This window comes from Phacochoerus africanus, chromosome 13 (assembly GCF_016906955.1).
Source record: "Phacochoerus africanus isolate WHEZ1 chromosome 13, ROS_Pafr_v1, whole genome shotgun sequence".
Lineage (NCBI taxonomy): Eukaryota > Metazoa > Chordata > Mammalia > Artiodactyla > Suidae > Phacochoerus > Phacochoerus africanus.
In genome coordinates this window covers 4686335-4700101 of record NC_062556.1, presented here as the reverse complement: position 1 = coordinate 4700101, position 13767 = coordinate 4686335, and the positions used below count along the sequence as shown (strand labels likewise).

General features: G+C 49.9%; 1 protein-coding gene across 1 annotated transcript in view; it reads left to right on the top strand.

Moving 5' to 3' along the window:
• The first annotated feature begins 2168 nt into the window (after nt 1–2168).
• USP12 (ubiquitin specific peptidase 12) overlaps nt 2169–13767 on the top strand; it is a 77269-nt gene continuing 65670 nt past the window's right edge. The window contains exon 1 of the mRNA XM_047755729.1: nt 2169–2380. Coding sequence (XP_047611685.1) covers nt 2333–2380 — 48 coding nt within the window. The 5' untranslated portion in view covers nt 2169–2332. The remainder of the gene's footprint in view (nt 2381–13767) is intronic.

The window sequence follows — 13767 nt, the reverse complement described above, 5'->3', positions numbered from 1 at the left end:
CATGGGGCTAAGTCCTCGATGAGCACTCCCTGTCCTTAGGGATGCCTCTCCAACCCCTCCCCTCACTTCCTTCCCCCTCCATCATAGGCAAGAAATATACACAGCAACACGTGGTTAACTGGAGCCTGGGAGAATAACAGAAAAGATGAAGTGGCTTGCAAGGAACTGGACAGTACAGGATTGTATACAATTATTCAAGTGAAACCATTTTAAACTCGGCCCTAGTTTGTTTATTTCCTCGGTCCCTAAATTTATCTGAGTATAATTTGTAGCTTATACACTCAGGAAGGCCCCAAAGAAGGCGGTTGTACACAAACTCATCTTTCCCTACGTACAATGAAGCTCTTTGTGAAGCTGATACCACTACGGGTTAAAAATGATTCTAAGCCCAGATGATCCCTTTTAAGCTCTGGGGCAAAAGTATGACATTTCAGCTAAATCTTATCTTCAACTGCATTATATATGGCGAAAAAAAAAAAAAAAAAGAAAAGAAAGAAAAAACACCCCAGCACAGCACCTAGGACATGGAAGCCTCTCTTTTTATGTTTGTGCCTTTCTAGTCAACCTTACGCAGGGAGGAGGAGGCACTGTGAGCTTTGCCATTAGGCTCTGCAATGGTATCACCTGTGCCTTTCCGTGTGGCTATAACGCACAACTCCAGTCCAAGTCTAGGCAGCGATTAGGGAGGCGAACCCTCCAGGTACCTGAATGCGTGGTGCTGGCACCTTCTAGCACTGACTTGCGTGTATCAGTGCATAGAGGGAGGGCCTGGCTATCATGGAGGCAGGTGCCTAGAGAAGTGGGCCAGCTACTCTGGGACTTGGGTATATTCTATTTGCAATCGCCCCCTCCCCAAGCAAGCTTATAGTGAGTGGAAATCACTATGGAAACAGCATTCATGTATCAGAAATCTATTCTTCATCTAAATTTTGTTTGAATGTTGTTTTTTGAATGTCTTAAACCTGCAAGTTAAGGCATATCTGATTTTAGAGATCTGTCTGAATTTCTGCCCCAGTGAAACCGGGGAACCCCAAAAAGCCCCTCGCCACTAGTTCTCCAACAGTGAAAAATCACAAGCTTTCTAATATAATAATTGGTAAAGCTATTCTACTAACTTGAACTTCTTTCGCAAATAGGAATAAATAAAGCCTAGCTGTCTGGCACAAAGAGCAGGGTGCAATGATGCATCTTATAAAAACGGCACATAGGAATTATCCCCCTGACTAACACCATCTCTTTCTCACAGGACATTTTTCTCAACTTGCGGGACTTCTTGTCTCTGGGAACATCATCAGCGCGGGGTTGACATCCTCCCTGTTTTGCGACTCAACTTTTGGAACCAGTATATTTAGATACTATATTTATAACCATATTCTAAATTTATGGCCGACAAGCAGACAGGAAAAGCAGCTTTGCCCCCTTCCCCATAATTGACCTTTCTTAATTCAAAGAACTAAGCATATATAGTTTCTTCTTTGCCGCTTTCATTTTTATGTAATTAACTTGTCTTCTGCTACATTTCGGTATTTTGACCTAGGTGATCCACCCAATGTGCGTAAAAAGAAACAAACCCCCTTACATTTTAGATGTTTGGGACTCTGGATGACCTGGGCTATTTTGACCGTGTACGAGCACGTTTCCTCCCGCCGCACCCAGAATTTTGAGATCGCCCCTTCGGTTTTCTGTCTGGACAGGGCCCTCGGTAGGGGCTGCGGGGCAGCCCCTTGCACGACGGACGCCGAGGGCCCTCATCGCCCCCGGCGCCCCTCTCCCCGCTCACCCGCTCTAGGACCCGGCGGACGCGGGCGGGAGGCAGGGCCCGCGCGAGCCCCTCCCCGGCCGCGCGCGGGGTGGAGCCGGCGCCGGAGCTCCCCGACTCGCGCGCTCGGCGGCTGGAGAGGCTTCCTCGGGGAGTGGGCGGGGGCCGGAGGGGGAGTGGGCGGGGCGCGCGGCGGTGGGCGGGGCGCGCCGCTGGGCCGCGCAGCTGCCGGGCGGGCCGGGCATTAGGGCCTCAGCGGAGCCCGCTCCCCAGCGCGCTGGGCGGGGTGTGCGGCGGGCGGCTTCGCGGGCAGGCGCGGGCCCCGAGGCAGCGGCTGCGCCCTGCGCCGGGGAGGAGCCGGGGGCGGGCGGGCGGCAGGCGGGGGCTAGGGCCCGCGGCGGGGAGTGCCGGCGGCGGCGGCGGCGACGACGGCAGCGGCGGCTGAGCAGGCTCGGAGCGTGCGTCGGCGGCGGCTCGGGGTCCGCCCGCGGGCTGCGGTGCGAGCGGGCGGCCAGGCTCTCCTCCTCCCCCGCCCGCCGCCGCTGTGATTGGGTGGAAGATGGCGCTGGGCGGATGGAAATCCTAATGACAGTCTCCAAATTCGCCTCCATCTGTACCATGGTAGGTGCGGCGGGGGGGCGGCGGGCGGCCCGGGACCCCGCCGGCGGCCCTGGTCCCCGCCCCTCGCCGCCCGCGGGGCCTAGCGCGGAGCCGCAGCCGGGCGGGGGCGGCGCGGGCCGGGCGGGGGCGGTTGGACGGCCGGACGCGAGCGGAGCGGCCCCCGGGGACGGCGGCGCGCGGGTGGTCGGCGGGGTGGGCGCCGGTCGTCGGCGCCTGGGGCTCGGCCCCCGGTCCCCGCGGCGCCGGGGCGGAGCGGCGAGGCACCCGGGCTGTGGGCGCGCGAGCGGGGCCGCGGGCCCGGCCGGGGTCGGAGGGGAAGGACGCGAGGAGCGCCCGCCTTTCCGTCCGGCGGGGCCGGGCCGGGCCGGGCCGGGCCGGGCGGGCGGGCGGGGAGGGTCCCCGGCGGGCGTGGGGGCTGCGGCAGGAAGGCAGGGTCTCCTCCCCGGCCCGGAGGGGACGGAAGTCGGGCGCAGGTTTCCTCTCCGCGCCGCGGGCGAGGCCGAGCCCCCCGCCGGTGCCGAGGGGAAGGGGGTGTGTGTGAAGGTGGAAACTTTAAATAGGTGCTGGTGAAATTTCCCTTTTCTACCCTTCCTGAGAGGAACGAGCTCCCATTTGCAGCCCTGAGCCCAGGTGGCGGTCTTGTCGTGGGGAATCCACGTAAATCTTGGAAACGGCTTCAGCATTCCTGTCATTTGTTTACTTTAATGCCCCAGACGCATCCGTGTGTGGCTGGAAGTATTTCTTTGCAGGAGCTGACGGCGAGGGTTGCTGTGTGTGTGTCACCGGAGCTCTGAAATCCACTTTAAGGGAAAAGTGCTAATGCCTGTTGAAAAGTCCCGAGTTAAGCAAAACGTGGGTGCGTTTCAATCCGGTGTCTAGTGCTCGGGCAGAAGGACCAGCTTTCCACACGGTGGGGCAGATTGGTTTCATTAGCTCCTTAGGACTTAGATCTAGCGCTCTTAATTATGAGTCATCACAGAAAAGTTATCCTTTGCAGCGCGGGCCCAGTGATTATGTTATCAAAGACTTCTGGTATCTTTCCTTCTTTTTTACGTCTTACCAACCCTTTTCAACGCTTATAGCAGGTTCCCCAAACAATCTTCCGTTTAAAATTAGGGATGGTACCTTGCGCATACCTTTAAGAAGTGCTGAATGGTGAATCAGATAGGAGAGAGGCTTTAGAAGCAGATTCCATACAGCACGCCGAGGAACCGTATAAAAAATGGCTGAAAGCAGGTGGGATTAAAGTCTACAGTATTAAATCACACTGAAGGATGAATCAGTGAAGAACCCGTTTCCTCAAACGGATGTTTGTTTTTCTCTCACAAGTCACATTTTAGGAAAGCCTTGATATTAAAGGGACGATGTTAGAGGGATTTCGGGGGGTCATGTACATTAATTATTTTTAGGTAGGCCAATTATTATCTTATTCTGCTTCAAAAAGAATGTGATAATTAAATCTTGGAAAGTGATAATGTTGCCGGATTGCTGAGCTGCACAGATTGTCAGGTCATGGTTCACTGTCAAAGTCTAGTTTCTGGAGTGATGTGTTAGCCTTTGCTGCCTGTTCATCCACGTTTAGCACCTGCCAAGTGCTAGAGGGTATGCAGAGGGCTGGGGAGACAGCCGTGGTCCAGCCAGTCTCTGCTTTCCTGGTGTTGACATCCTAGTTAAGGAAGACAAACTGTATTCACATAACCATATTAATATATGCTCTAATCAGATTCAGAAAATGAGGCGCAGAGGGATTTGCCACGTCAAACACGGAGTAAGTGGGATTATGATCTCAAGAATTGTAGACTCCAAAACTCTTTCTAGGGCTTTCGCTCGGGGTGCGTTAGTTGCATGTGGTGTGTGGGTATTGTTGGCAGATACAGAAACATCGTGCCCAGCCAAATGAGATTGCTCCAGAAGTAGTGTTCAGATTGGGTGTGTCTGTGTTCTCACTAGAAGAAATTCTGATGCGCTCCCAAGATAGTGTCGAACACCTCAAAGTAACCTGCAGTTTATTCGTCAAGAGAACCGCCGTCTGTCGTCTGAGAATGACAGCACTGATAATCAAGAAAAGCAGAGATACTTACCTCTGCGCTTGTACAGATGTCTGGCAAGTTCATAGCTGTCTCTCGAGCGGGTAGCCTTGAAGCATCAGAGGCCTGTCCGTCCGTCCGTCCGTACCCCCCCCCCCCCCCCCCCCCCCCCCCCGGTCTAATTTCACAGCCTTTTTGTAATCTCAGCGCTTACCATGCTTGCTGTGTTGTACATTTTTCTCTTATCTCCTTATTAGGTTGCGAAGGCCCTAAGTGGAAGGACTCTCATTTATTTCTGCGGTTTGGGGGAGCACTAACTCCTGTGTACAGGACAGCGTTCCTGGGTCCTTCGTTTCTCCTCCCCCTGATGTCTGGGGGAAGTGAGCTTGGGGTTGTGTGTGGGGCGGTGGAGAGAAGAGGGGCTGGACCTAAAGAGAATGATCTTTCAGAGAATCAGCAGCTGTGAACACATTTGTAATGAGTTGACATTTTGTTCTATAAATACTAAAGTTGACGTAAATCTTTCATGTGTCCACATAAGGCCCCTGGGCGAATCAGCAGCCCTTTAATTGGGCTAAGAGACTGTTAAAAGGGAATCTCTTCAGGTGCCTCTTGTTGTCTGTCACCGGCTCTGCTGATTTGGGAACCTTATTAAGTTTGTTTCTCTTAAGTGTTAACAGCTCCACCCAAGTGAGTGTGATTAAGTTTAGATGGATTTGCAGGGTACTTCTAGAAATGGCTCTTGCTATTTGTCCATGAAATAATTTCAGTATCCCAAGGTGCTTGTTTTGCCACTGCAGTAGCTTCAGATTTCAGGGCATAGAGTAGCTTCCAAATGTTTAATATTATACTTCATAGTTGTGAAATAGTGGGGAAAGCAACCGAATACGTATAGTGGGGCCTATGCTTTGAAATCACAGTGGAAGTTGTAGAGCCGCTTGGAAAGTGACCGTGACCCTAGATGGCACAGCGGGGTGGGAGGGCCATCCTCTCTCCCTGCTGGGTTGTGGGAGTCCCAGCTGGGAAGAGGGTGTTGGGGGGCTCACACTCTGGGTAAGGAAGAAGTCGTTACAGGGGAGCTTAAGCCCTGGCCTGGCTCTTTGCCCACCCTTAGCCCCTGGAGGTCAGCTCCGTCCCCCAGGACATGGGGCAGCGAGGCCAAGGCCACAAGTCAGCTGCTCCGTGGGTCCGACAGGTTTGCTTCTAAAAAGCCTGTGTCTAGCACAGGGGCTGGAGGTGGTGACTTGAACTGTACTTACTGCAGACAAGTCCCAGGTGAGACTGACGGTCTTTTCTTACTATTTGAGTCTCCCCGGGGTCACTGACGAAGGGTCAGCTGTCTGTATGGTTGGTGCAGCTTATCACTCCAGAAGGAGGCCGAGAGGAAACCCTCCAAGCCCCTGCCTTGTTCGTGGGGGTGGGGGTGGTGTCTTCATAGAGTCGGAGGGTTATACTGAGTAATAACTTTATCTTTTCCTTCTCAAGAAATGATGTGGATGTAATTCTTCTTTTAAAAACATGCATTTTTATTTTGCCTTCATTCTTTTTTTTAAAAATATGTGTCTTGGAGTTCCCGTCGTGGCTCAGTGGTTAACGAATCCGACTAGGAACCATGAGGTTGCGGGTTCGGTCCCTGCCCTTGCTCAGTGGGTTAACGATCCGGCGTTGCCGTGAGCTGTGGTGTAGGTTGCAGACGCGGCTCGGATCCCGAGTTGCTGTGGCTCTGGCGTAGGATGGCAGCTACAGCTCCGATTCGACCTCTGGCCTGGGAACCTCCATATGCCGCGGGAGCGGCCCAAAGAAATAGCAAAAAGACAAAAAAAAAAAAGTGTCTTTATTTTGCCTTCTAGGCTTCACTCACGGCATATGGAGCTTCCCAGGCGAGGGGTCCAATCCGAGCCGCAGCTGCCGGCCTACACCACAGCAACGTGGGCCCTGAGCCATCTGAGCCGAGTCTGTGACTACACTATAGCTCACAGCAATGCCAGATCCTTAACCCACTGAGCGAGGCCAGGGATGGAACCCCCATCTTGGGATGCTAGTCAGTCAGGTTTGCTAAGCACTGAGCCACGACGGGAACTCCCATTTTTCTTTTCTTTTTTTCCTTTTTCTTTTTACAGCCACACCTTTGGCATATGGAAGTTCCCAGGCTAGGGGTGGAATCGCAACCGCAGCTGCCAGCCTACGCTGCAGCCACAGCCACGCCAGATCTGGAGATCTACATTGGCAATGTATGCTGCAGCTTGTGGCATTGCTGGATCCTTAACCCGCTGAGCAAGGCCAGGGATCCAACCCACATCCTCATGGGCACTATGTTGGGTTCCTAATTGGCTGAGCTACAACGGGAACTCTTAATTTTGCTGTTTTTAATGTTAGTTTAGGAGGGATGAAAACTTCAAAAATAAACATTTTAAATCAACTATAATAAAAAAAAGCACCACAAATCATTCTGATGAGAAAACTTCAAAAATAAGTCTTCTATCATAAATGGTTAAATAACGATAAGTAATGTTTAAACTTGTGTTTGAAAACCTCAGTGGAGAGAATGTTTAGAATAAGCTTTATATAAGCCTGCTGATCTTTTGAATTTGGCTAAAATACATATTGGACATTAAAAATTACACACTCTCATTATAGGAAATTTGGAAAAGATTTCTTTTTTCCTTTTTAGGGCCATACCTGCAGCATATGGAAGTTTCCAGGCTAGGGGTTGAATCTGAGCTGCAGCTGCTGGCTGTGCCACAGCCACAGCCACACCAGATCCAAGCCGCACCTACAGCCTGTACCCCAGCTTGCAGCAGCACCTGATGCTTAACCCACAACCCACGGAGCAAAGCCAGGGATCGAACGAGCATCCTCATGGATGCTCGTGGGGTTTGTTACCCCTGAGCTACAGTGGGACCTCCTGGAAAGTAGTCTATAAAAAAGAGTCTGGAAACTATTAAGGAAGCAAAAAATAATGTGCTCTGCTTCCCAGAGCTTTTGACATTTCACGTTTTAGTTTCCCGTGAATCGTTGACACCGAAAATAAAGGTGAGACCTTTGGGATTTGAAACTTCTTTTAGAAATTTTTTTATTATTTATTTATGTATTTATTTTTAGGGCTGCACCCACAACATATGGAGGTTCCCAGGCTGGGGTCAATCAGAGCTGTAGCCGCCGGCCTACACCACAGTCACAGCAACGCCAGATCTGAGCTGTGTCTGCGACCTGCACCCCAGCTCACGGCAACGCTGGATCCTTAACCCACTGAGTGAGGCCAGGGATCGAACCCGCCACCTCATGGTTCCTAGCCGGATTCATTTCTACCGCACCACAATGGGAACTCCTGGATTTGAAATGTTTAATGTGCTTTGAAAGTATGGTTTTAAATACTGTATTCAATTGTGTGAAACATGTGTGACGACTCCAGTCTCATTCTATATCGGTTGGCTTTGCTTTCCCTCTTGGGGGTTTTCTCCTTCCACCTCTGGCTCATCTTTTGATGATAGCTCTCAAGGTGGGTTAGTTAGCCTCCCACGATCCATGTGGCCAGTTCAGCCAGACTTTGTCCCAGCATAGCTGGTTGTCTGTCTTTTTTGTTGTTGTTGTCTTTTTGCCTTTTCTGGGGCCGCTCCCTCAGCATGTGGAGGTTCCCAGGCGAGGGGTCTAAGCGGAGCTGTAGCCGCCAGCCTACGCCAGAGCCACAGCAATGCGGGATCCGAGCCGTGTCTGCGACCTACACCACAACTCACGGCAACGCCGGATCCTTACCCCACTGAGCCAGGCCAGGGATCGAACCCACAACCTCAGCGTTCCTAGTCGGATTCGTTAACCACTGGGCCACGACGGGAACTCCTCTGGTTGTCTTTCTTGGTTCCTGTCTTCGTGGGGCTTCTGATCAGGCCCCCGGACGCTGAGTCCACTTCCATTCTCTCGCGTGGTTCTTTCTTCCTGCCTTTCAGGTCAGTGTGTCACCGAAGCTCTCCTGAAATGTTTTCTGTCTCCGGAAAGATTATTTAAGCATTCGTTTACTTAGCATTAATTATTTTCCAGAAACCTTCATTTTTTTAGATTTAAGTAATCTAGTTGTGTTTTGATTTCTCTTTCAGGAGCTCAGTTCCAGAAGCTTAATATAGTATTTTATAATGTGTCCTACCTCATGGTATATTCAAAAGAGCAGTTGGACCAGAAGGAAAACTCTAGTCCAGATTTTGACATTTAGATCGGTGCATATGGGAAAGTCTCTTAAACCTTTCTGAGTTTTTCTTGTCTGTAAAATAAAGGGATTGGACTAGACACTAATACATATTCCTTCTGTGTTTGTTTCCTTGTAGATCTAAAACTCAGTATTCTCTGATCCTTGGAGACTTTATAAATAATTACTGATATCATCATTTTGGGACCGCTAATCATGTTTAATTAATTTTTTTTGGCCACACCCGTGGCATACAGAAGTTCCCAGGCTAGGGATTGGATCTGAGCTGTAGCTGTGAACTATGCTGCAGCTCCAGCTGTGCCGGATCCTTTAACCCACAGTGCTGGCCCAGGGATCGAACCTGCACCCCTGTAACAATCTGAGCCACTGCAGTCAGGTTCTTGACCCATTGCACCACAGCAGGAACTCCCTAATTAAATTTTTTCTTTTATCTTTTTGACTTCCTTCACCCATTTCTCTCCACCCCCTGCCCCACCTCTGCTGCCTCTGGCAGCTACCAGTCTGTCCCCTGCAACTATGAACCTATGTTTTTTTTTTTTTTTTTTAAGATTCTACAGTTAAGTGAGGTAATATGGTATTGGTCTTTTTCTGACTATTTCACTTAGCATAATGCCCTCGAGGTCTGTCCATGTTGTCAAAAATGGCATTTTTTGTTCTTTACGGCTGAGCAGTATTCCATTGTGTATGTACATACCACATCTTAATCCAGTCGTCTGTCGATGGACGTTTAGGTTGTTTCTATATCTTGACTATTGTAAATAATGCTGTAATGAACACAGGAACACATTTATTTGTCTTTTCGAATTAGTATTTTAATTTTATTCAGTAAATATCCAAAGAGGAGTTGCTGGATCATATTATAGTGCTGTTTTTAGTTTTTTTGAGGAATCTCCATGCTGTTTTCCGCAGTGGCTACACCAGCATGGCACAGGGGTTCCCTTTTCTCTGCATCCTCGCCAACACTTGTTTTCTCTTGTCTTTTTGGCACAGTCTCATAGGTGTGGACTGATGCCTTAGGGTGGTTTTGACGTGCATCTCCCTGGCGACGAGGGATGTAGAGTATGTTTTCGTGCGCCTGTTGGCCATTGGCAGGTCTTCTTTTGAAAGATGTCTGTTCAGATCTCCTCCGTTTTAAATTTTTTTTTTCTTCTACCAGATCCTATGGGTTCGTGTGTGTGTGTATTTGGATATTAGTCCTTTATCACTAGGTTACGTCTAATCATATTTTAAGTGATACAGGAGCATGGATTTAGATATAGTTAAACATGAATTGTACTTGGTTTCCTTGTTTTTTTCCAGTGTCATGGAATTATGGAAAATTATGGTCCAAAGTAGACAGATTTCTTCCTTCAAAAGCATTTAGTGAAGGTGAGTGCTGTCACCATTTTATTCACGGACAGGCTGACCCACATAGCTATTTACTTATTTTTGACATTTTTTTTTCTTTTCCAATATTATTTCAAAAGAAGATGTGTATTGGTGTCCTTTTTTTTTTTTTTGGTCTTTTTGCTATTTTTTGGGCCGCTCCTGCGGCATATGGAGGTTCCCAGGCTAGGGGTCCAATCGGAGCTGTAGCCACTGGCCTACGCCACAGCCACAGCAACACAGGATCCAAGCCGAGTCTGCAACCTACACCACAGCTCACGGCAACGCCGGATCGTTAACCCACTGAGCAAGGGCAGGGACCGAACCCGCAACCTCATGGTTCCTAGTCGGATTCGTTAACCACTGCGCCACGACGGGAACTCCTGGTGTCCTTTTTTTGAGATTCCACTTTTATTTCTGTGGGTGTGAGTGTGACCTTGGACACGTGACTTCTCTGTGCCGCGGTTTTCTTATCTGCACAGCGGGGGTGAAATCAGAACCCATTTGTAGGGTCGTGGAGTGGTGCCGTCACTCGGTAGCGTTGGTGGTTCCCATCACCCTGGTCAAGTGATTTGCTCCCGTCTGGGCACGGAGCAGGACTCGTGGCACTGCTCCTTAGCGTCCGCTCAGCGAGTGCTAGCAACCAAAATGGAAAATTTAAAAAAAAAAGGCGGTTGTTTTAGTTCATTTTCATCACGAGAAGCAGCTTAGTAATGGCATATGCCTCTGCGAAAGCACACATTTATTTTGAAGTGAAGTAGGTTAGATTATAAGATTACATGCTAAGAAGGTAGCTGGTCTTTTCCCCCCTGTTTTGAATAGTTTGTAGAAAGAGATTTTATTTGTTTTGAAGTTCCTGTCGTGGCTCAGTGGTTAACGAATCCGACTAGGAACCATGAGGTTGCAGGTTCGGTTCCTGGCCTTGCTCAGTGGGTTAAGGATCTGGCGTTGCCGTGAGCTGTGCTGTAGGTTGCAGACGTGGCTCGGATCCCGCGTGGCTGTGGCTGTGGTGTAGGCCGGTGGCTACAGCTGCGATTAGACCCCTAGCCTGGGAACCTCTGTATGCCGCAGGAGCAGCCCCAGAAATGGCAAAAAGACAAAAAAAAAAATTTGTATTGTCTGGGAAGAAAACGTCTGTGCAGACATGTTTTGAAGCTTAGGGAAGGCGGGAATGCCGCTTCGAGAGGGAAAGTCCTCTTTTTCATATGGAAAGACGCGCACAGCTTCCTGTGGTCGTGAGGCTGCGGCGCAGCTTTGGCGGTGGCGGCGGCCGGGCCGAGTCTCCTGACGGGTCCCCCGGCTCCCCGGGGCCGTGGTCCCGCCCTCGGCCCCAGGTGCAGGTGCCCAGCCTGCTGTTAGAAGAGGACTGCTTATATGTCTGTAAAGTACCGTAAGGTGTTGGAAGAAAAAGCTAAATGCTGGGAATCGCGAGGCCTTACGGGTTGCTGAGTTAAACATCCAGACACCCAGTGCTGTTGAAAGGACCTGTACGTTGGGGACCTGATGCTCAGAATTTGTGTTAGGAGGACTTTGGGGAGTTACCGTCGAGGCTCAGTGGAAACCAGTCTGACTAGGATCCAGGAGGACACGGGTTCAATCCCTGGCCTTGCTCAGTGGGTTAAGGATCTAGCATTGCTGTGAGCTGTGGTGTAGGTCGCAGACACGGTTCGGATCCTGTGTTGCTGTGCCTGTGGGGTAGGCCGGGGGCTACAGCTCCCGTTCAGCCCCTAGCCCGGGACCCTCCATATGCTGCAGGTGCGGCCCTAAACAGAAAAAAGGAGATTGGGAGAGACAGAGTTTGGGAAGAAAAACCCGGAAGTTTCTTTGTTTTCACAAAAGTACTCGGTCAAGAATTTTGTGACCCTGTGAGGCGCGGTGGTGAAGGTGGAAGGTGGTGGAAGGTGGTCGTGTGAGGTGCTGTGGGTCTTCCCGGTCCCGGGCGGTCACTGCTTTCTGCTCTGCTGCTGCTGCTTCAGAAGAAAGAACACGAGCCTTTTCGCACAAGTGCGTGGTGTCTGCCGAGCGATGGATGAGCGTGCTTAGCCTCTCCACACGTCTGAAGCTGCGTGCAGTAAAAATGTATTTCCAGCTAAAACAAGAAGTGGATGTTTTTCTGTGATAACTGACAGATGTTCCTATTGAAATGCTTCGTCGTAGGTGCGGGACCCACCATGCATTTTCTGCTTGCGAGTGGTGATTTAGTCATGGTGTATTGTAATGGAGTGAGGGTATTGTCGCCTCTGATTTGATTTCAGTGACCTAAGGAAGCCTTCTGCCTGGTGGTGAATGAGTGTAGTAAGTGCGTTTCGTGCAAGGGGTGGGTGTATCCTTTTTAAGGTAATAGGATGTGTTCTTTTTGTAAATGCCTTTTCTTTTTGAGCCCTCTGAGGAAGTGTTCGTGGACCCTGTGTGCTGTCGGGGCGCACGTGGGCACTGAGAAGGCAGAGATGGCCGTGATAAGCTCTGGTCTCGCGGGGCTTCCCAGTCAGTGTGTGCAGTGGGTTACAGCCCTGCAGGGAAAGGAATCCTCTTGGCCCCGGGCAGCCAGGAGGTGTCGGGATGGACCAGAGGCCTCGGCCGGTCGCATCCAGGCGAGGATGGGCTCATCTGTGTGTTCTCAGCGTTGTCTGTGTGTGCCATGACGAGAAAAAGGCTGGCATGGAGGGTGGACATAGAAAACAGTAACAAGCAATGGGGAGCAGGTGGAAGAGAAGTGGGCATTTTCTCCCTGGGAGAGAGAAAGCCTCACGGAAGAGCTCTGTGAACCGAGGTCATTCGCTGTGTGGACAGGAAGAGGGGAGTCCGGAGGTGAGCAGAGGTGCAGCCTGTGGGATACTGTGCTCCTCTGAGGCGCTGGAGGTGGTCGGGGGAAGGGGTCTTGGGAGGAGTGAGGCTGGAGGGGAGGAAAGGCCAGAGAGTTTCCCAACTCTCGCCTCTCACTGAAGTGTCATCAAGTATTTAGCCCGAGAAAGTGGGTCCAGAAGAAAGTTGAGATAAAGAAACAGTGGAGTTGATAAAAAGTATGTTGGTAAATTTTGTTACGGTGATTGTTAAAAAGTTGTGTGAAAAAAGATGACAATGTGGGGGGGTGGGGTAGAAGGGACTATTTAAGTGGTCGTTAAAACCTATTAAGTAGTTTTTTCCCCCAAAAAACCCAGTATTAGAAAATCTAAGGTTGTATATGAATGTTAAAAATTAAGTCTAGGAGTTCTCAATGTGGCACAGTGGGAGCACGGGTGCCTCTGCCAGCACCAGGATGCAGGTTCAATCCCCAGGCCGGCACAGTGGGTTAAAGGATCCCGCTTTGACGCAGCTGCGGTATAGATCAAGGCTGCAGCCCAGATTTCATCCCTGGCCTGGGAACTCCATATGCACTCGGCAGCTAAAAAAAGTAGGAAAAAAAAAATAAGGCTAAATAGTTAATGACACAAGAAATGAATTTTCTTGCTTCTAAACCAGCAAGAAAACATAAACTTCTATCACTCAAGCTCTGAGGGCAGGAAAATAGACAGAAAGAAGATTTTTAAAAAGATCAATTTATTTATCTAATTTATTTATTGATTAAAATAAATCTAAAGGGATTAAATTTATCTGTATTATATTGAAGGAACTATCAGATTTCATAAAAAGCGAAATGTGGCTTAACAGCAAACCCGCCTGAAACAAAAGGACAGTGTGTAACAGCACACCCCTGTTGTCACCTCTGAGAACTTAATAGATGAATAGCTTTTCTAGATGTTTCAGAATGATTTAGTCCTTTTCTCTCTCTCTCTCTTTTTGAATCTCAGTCTTTCTCA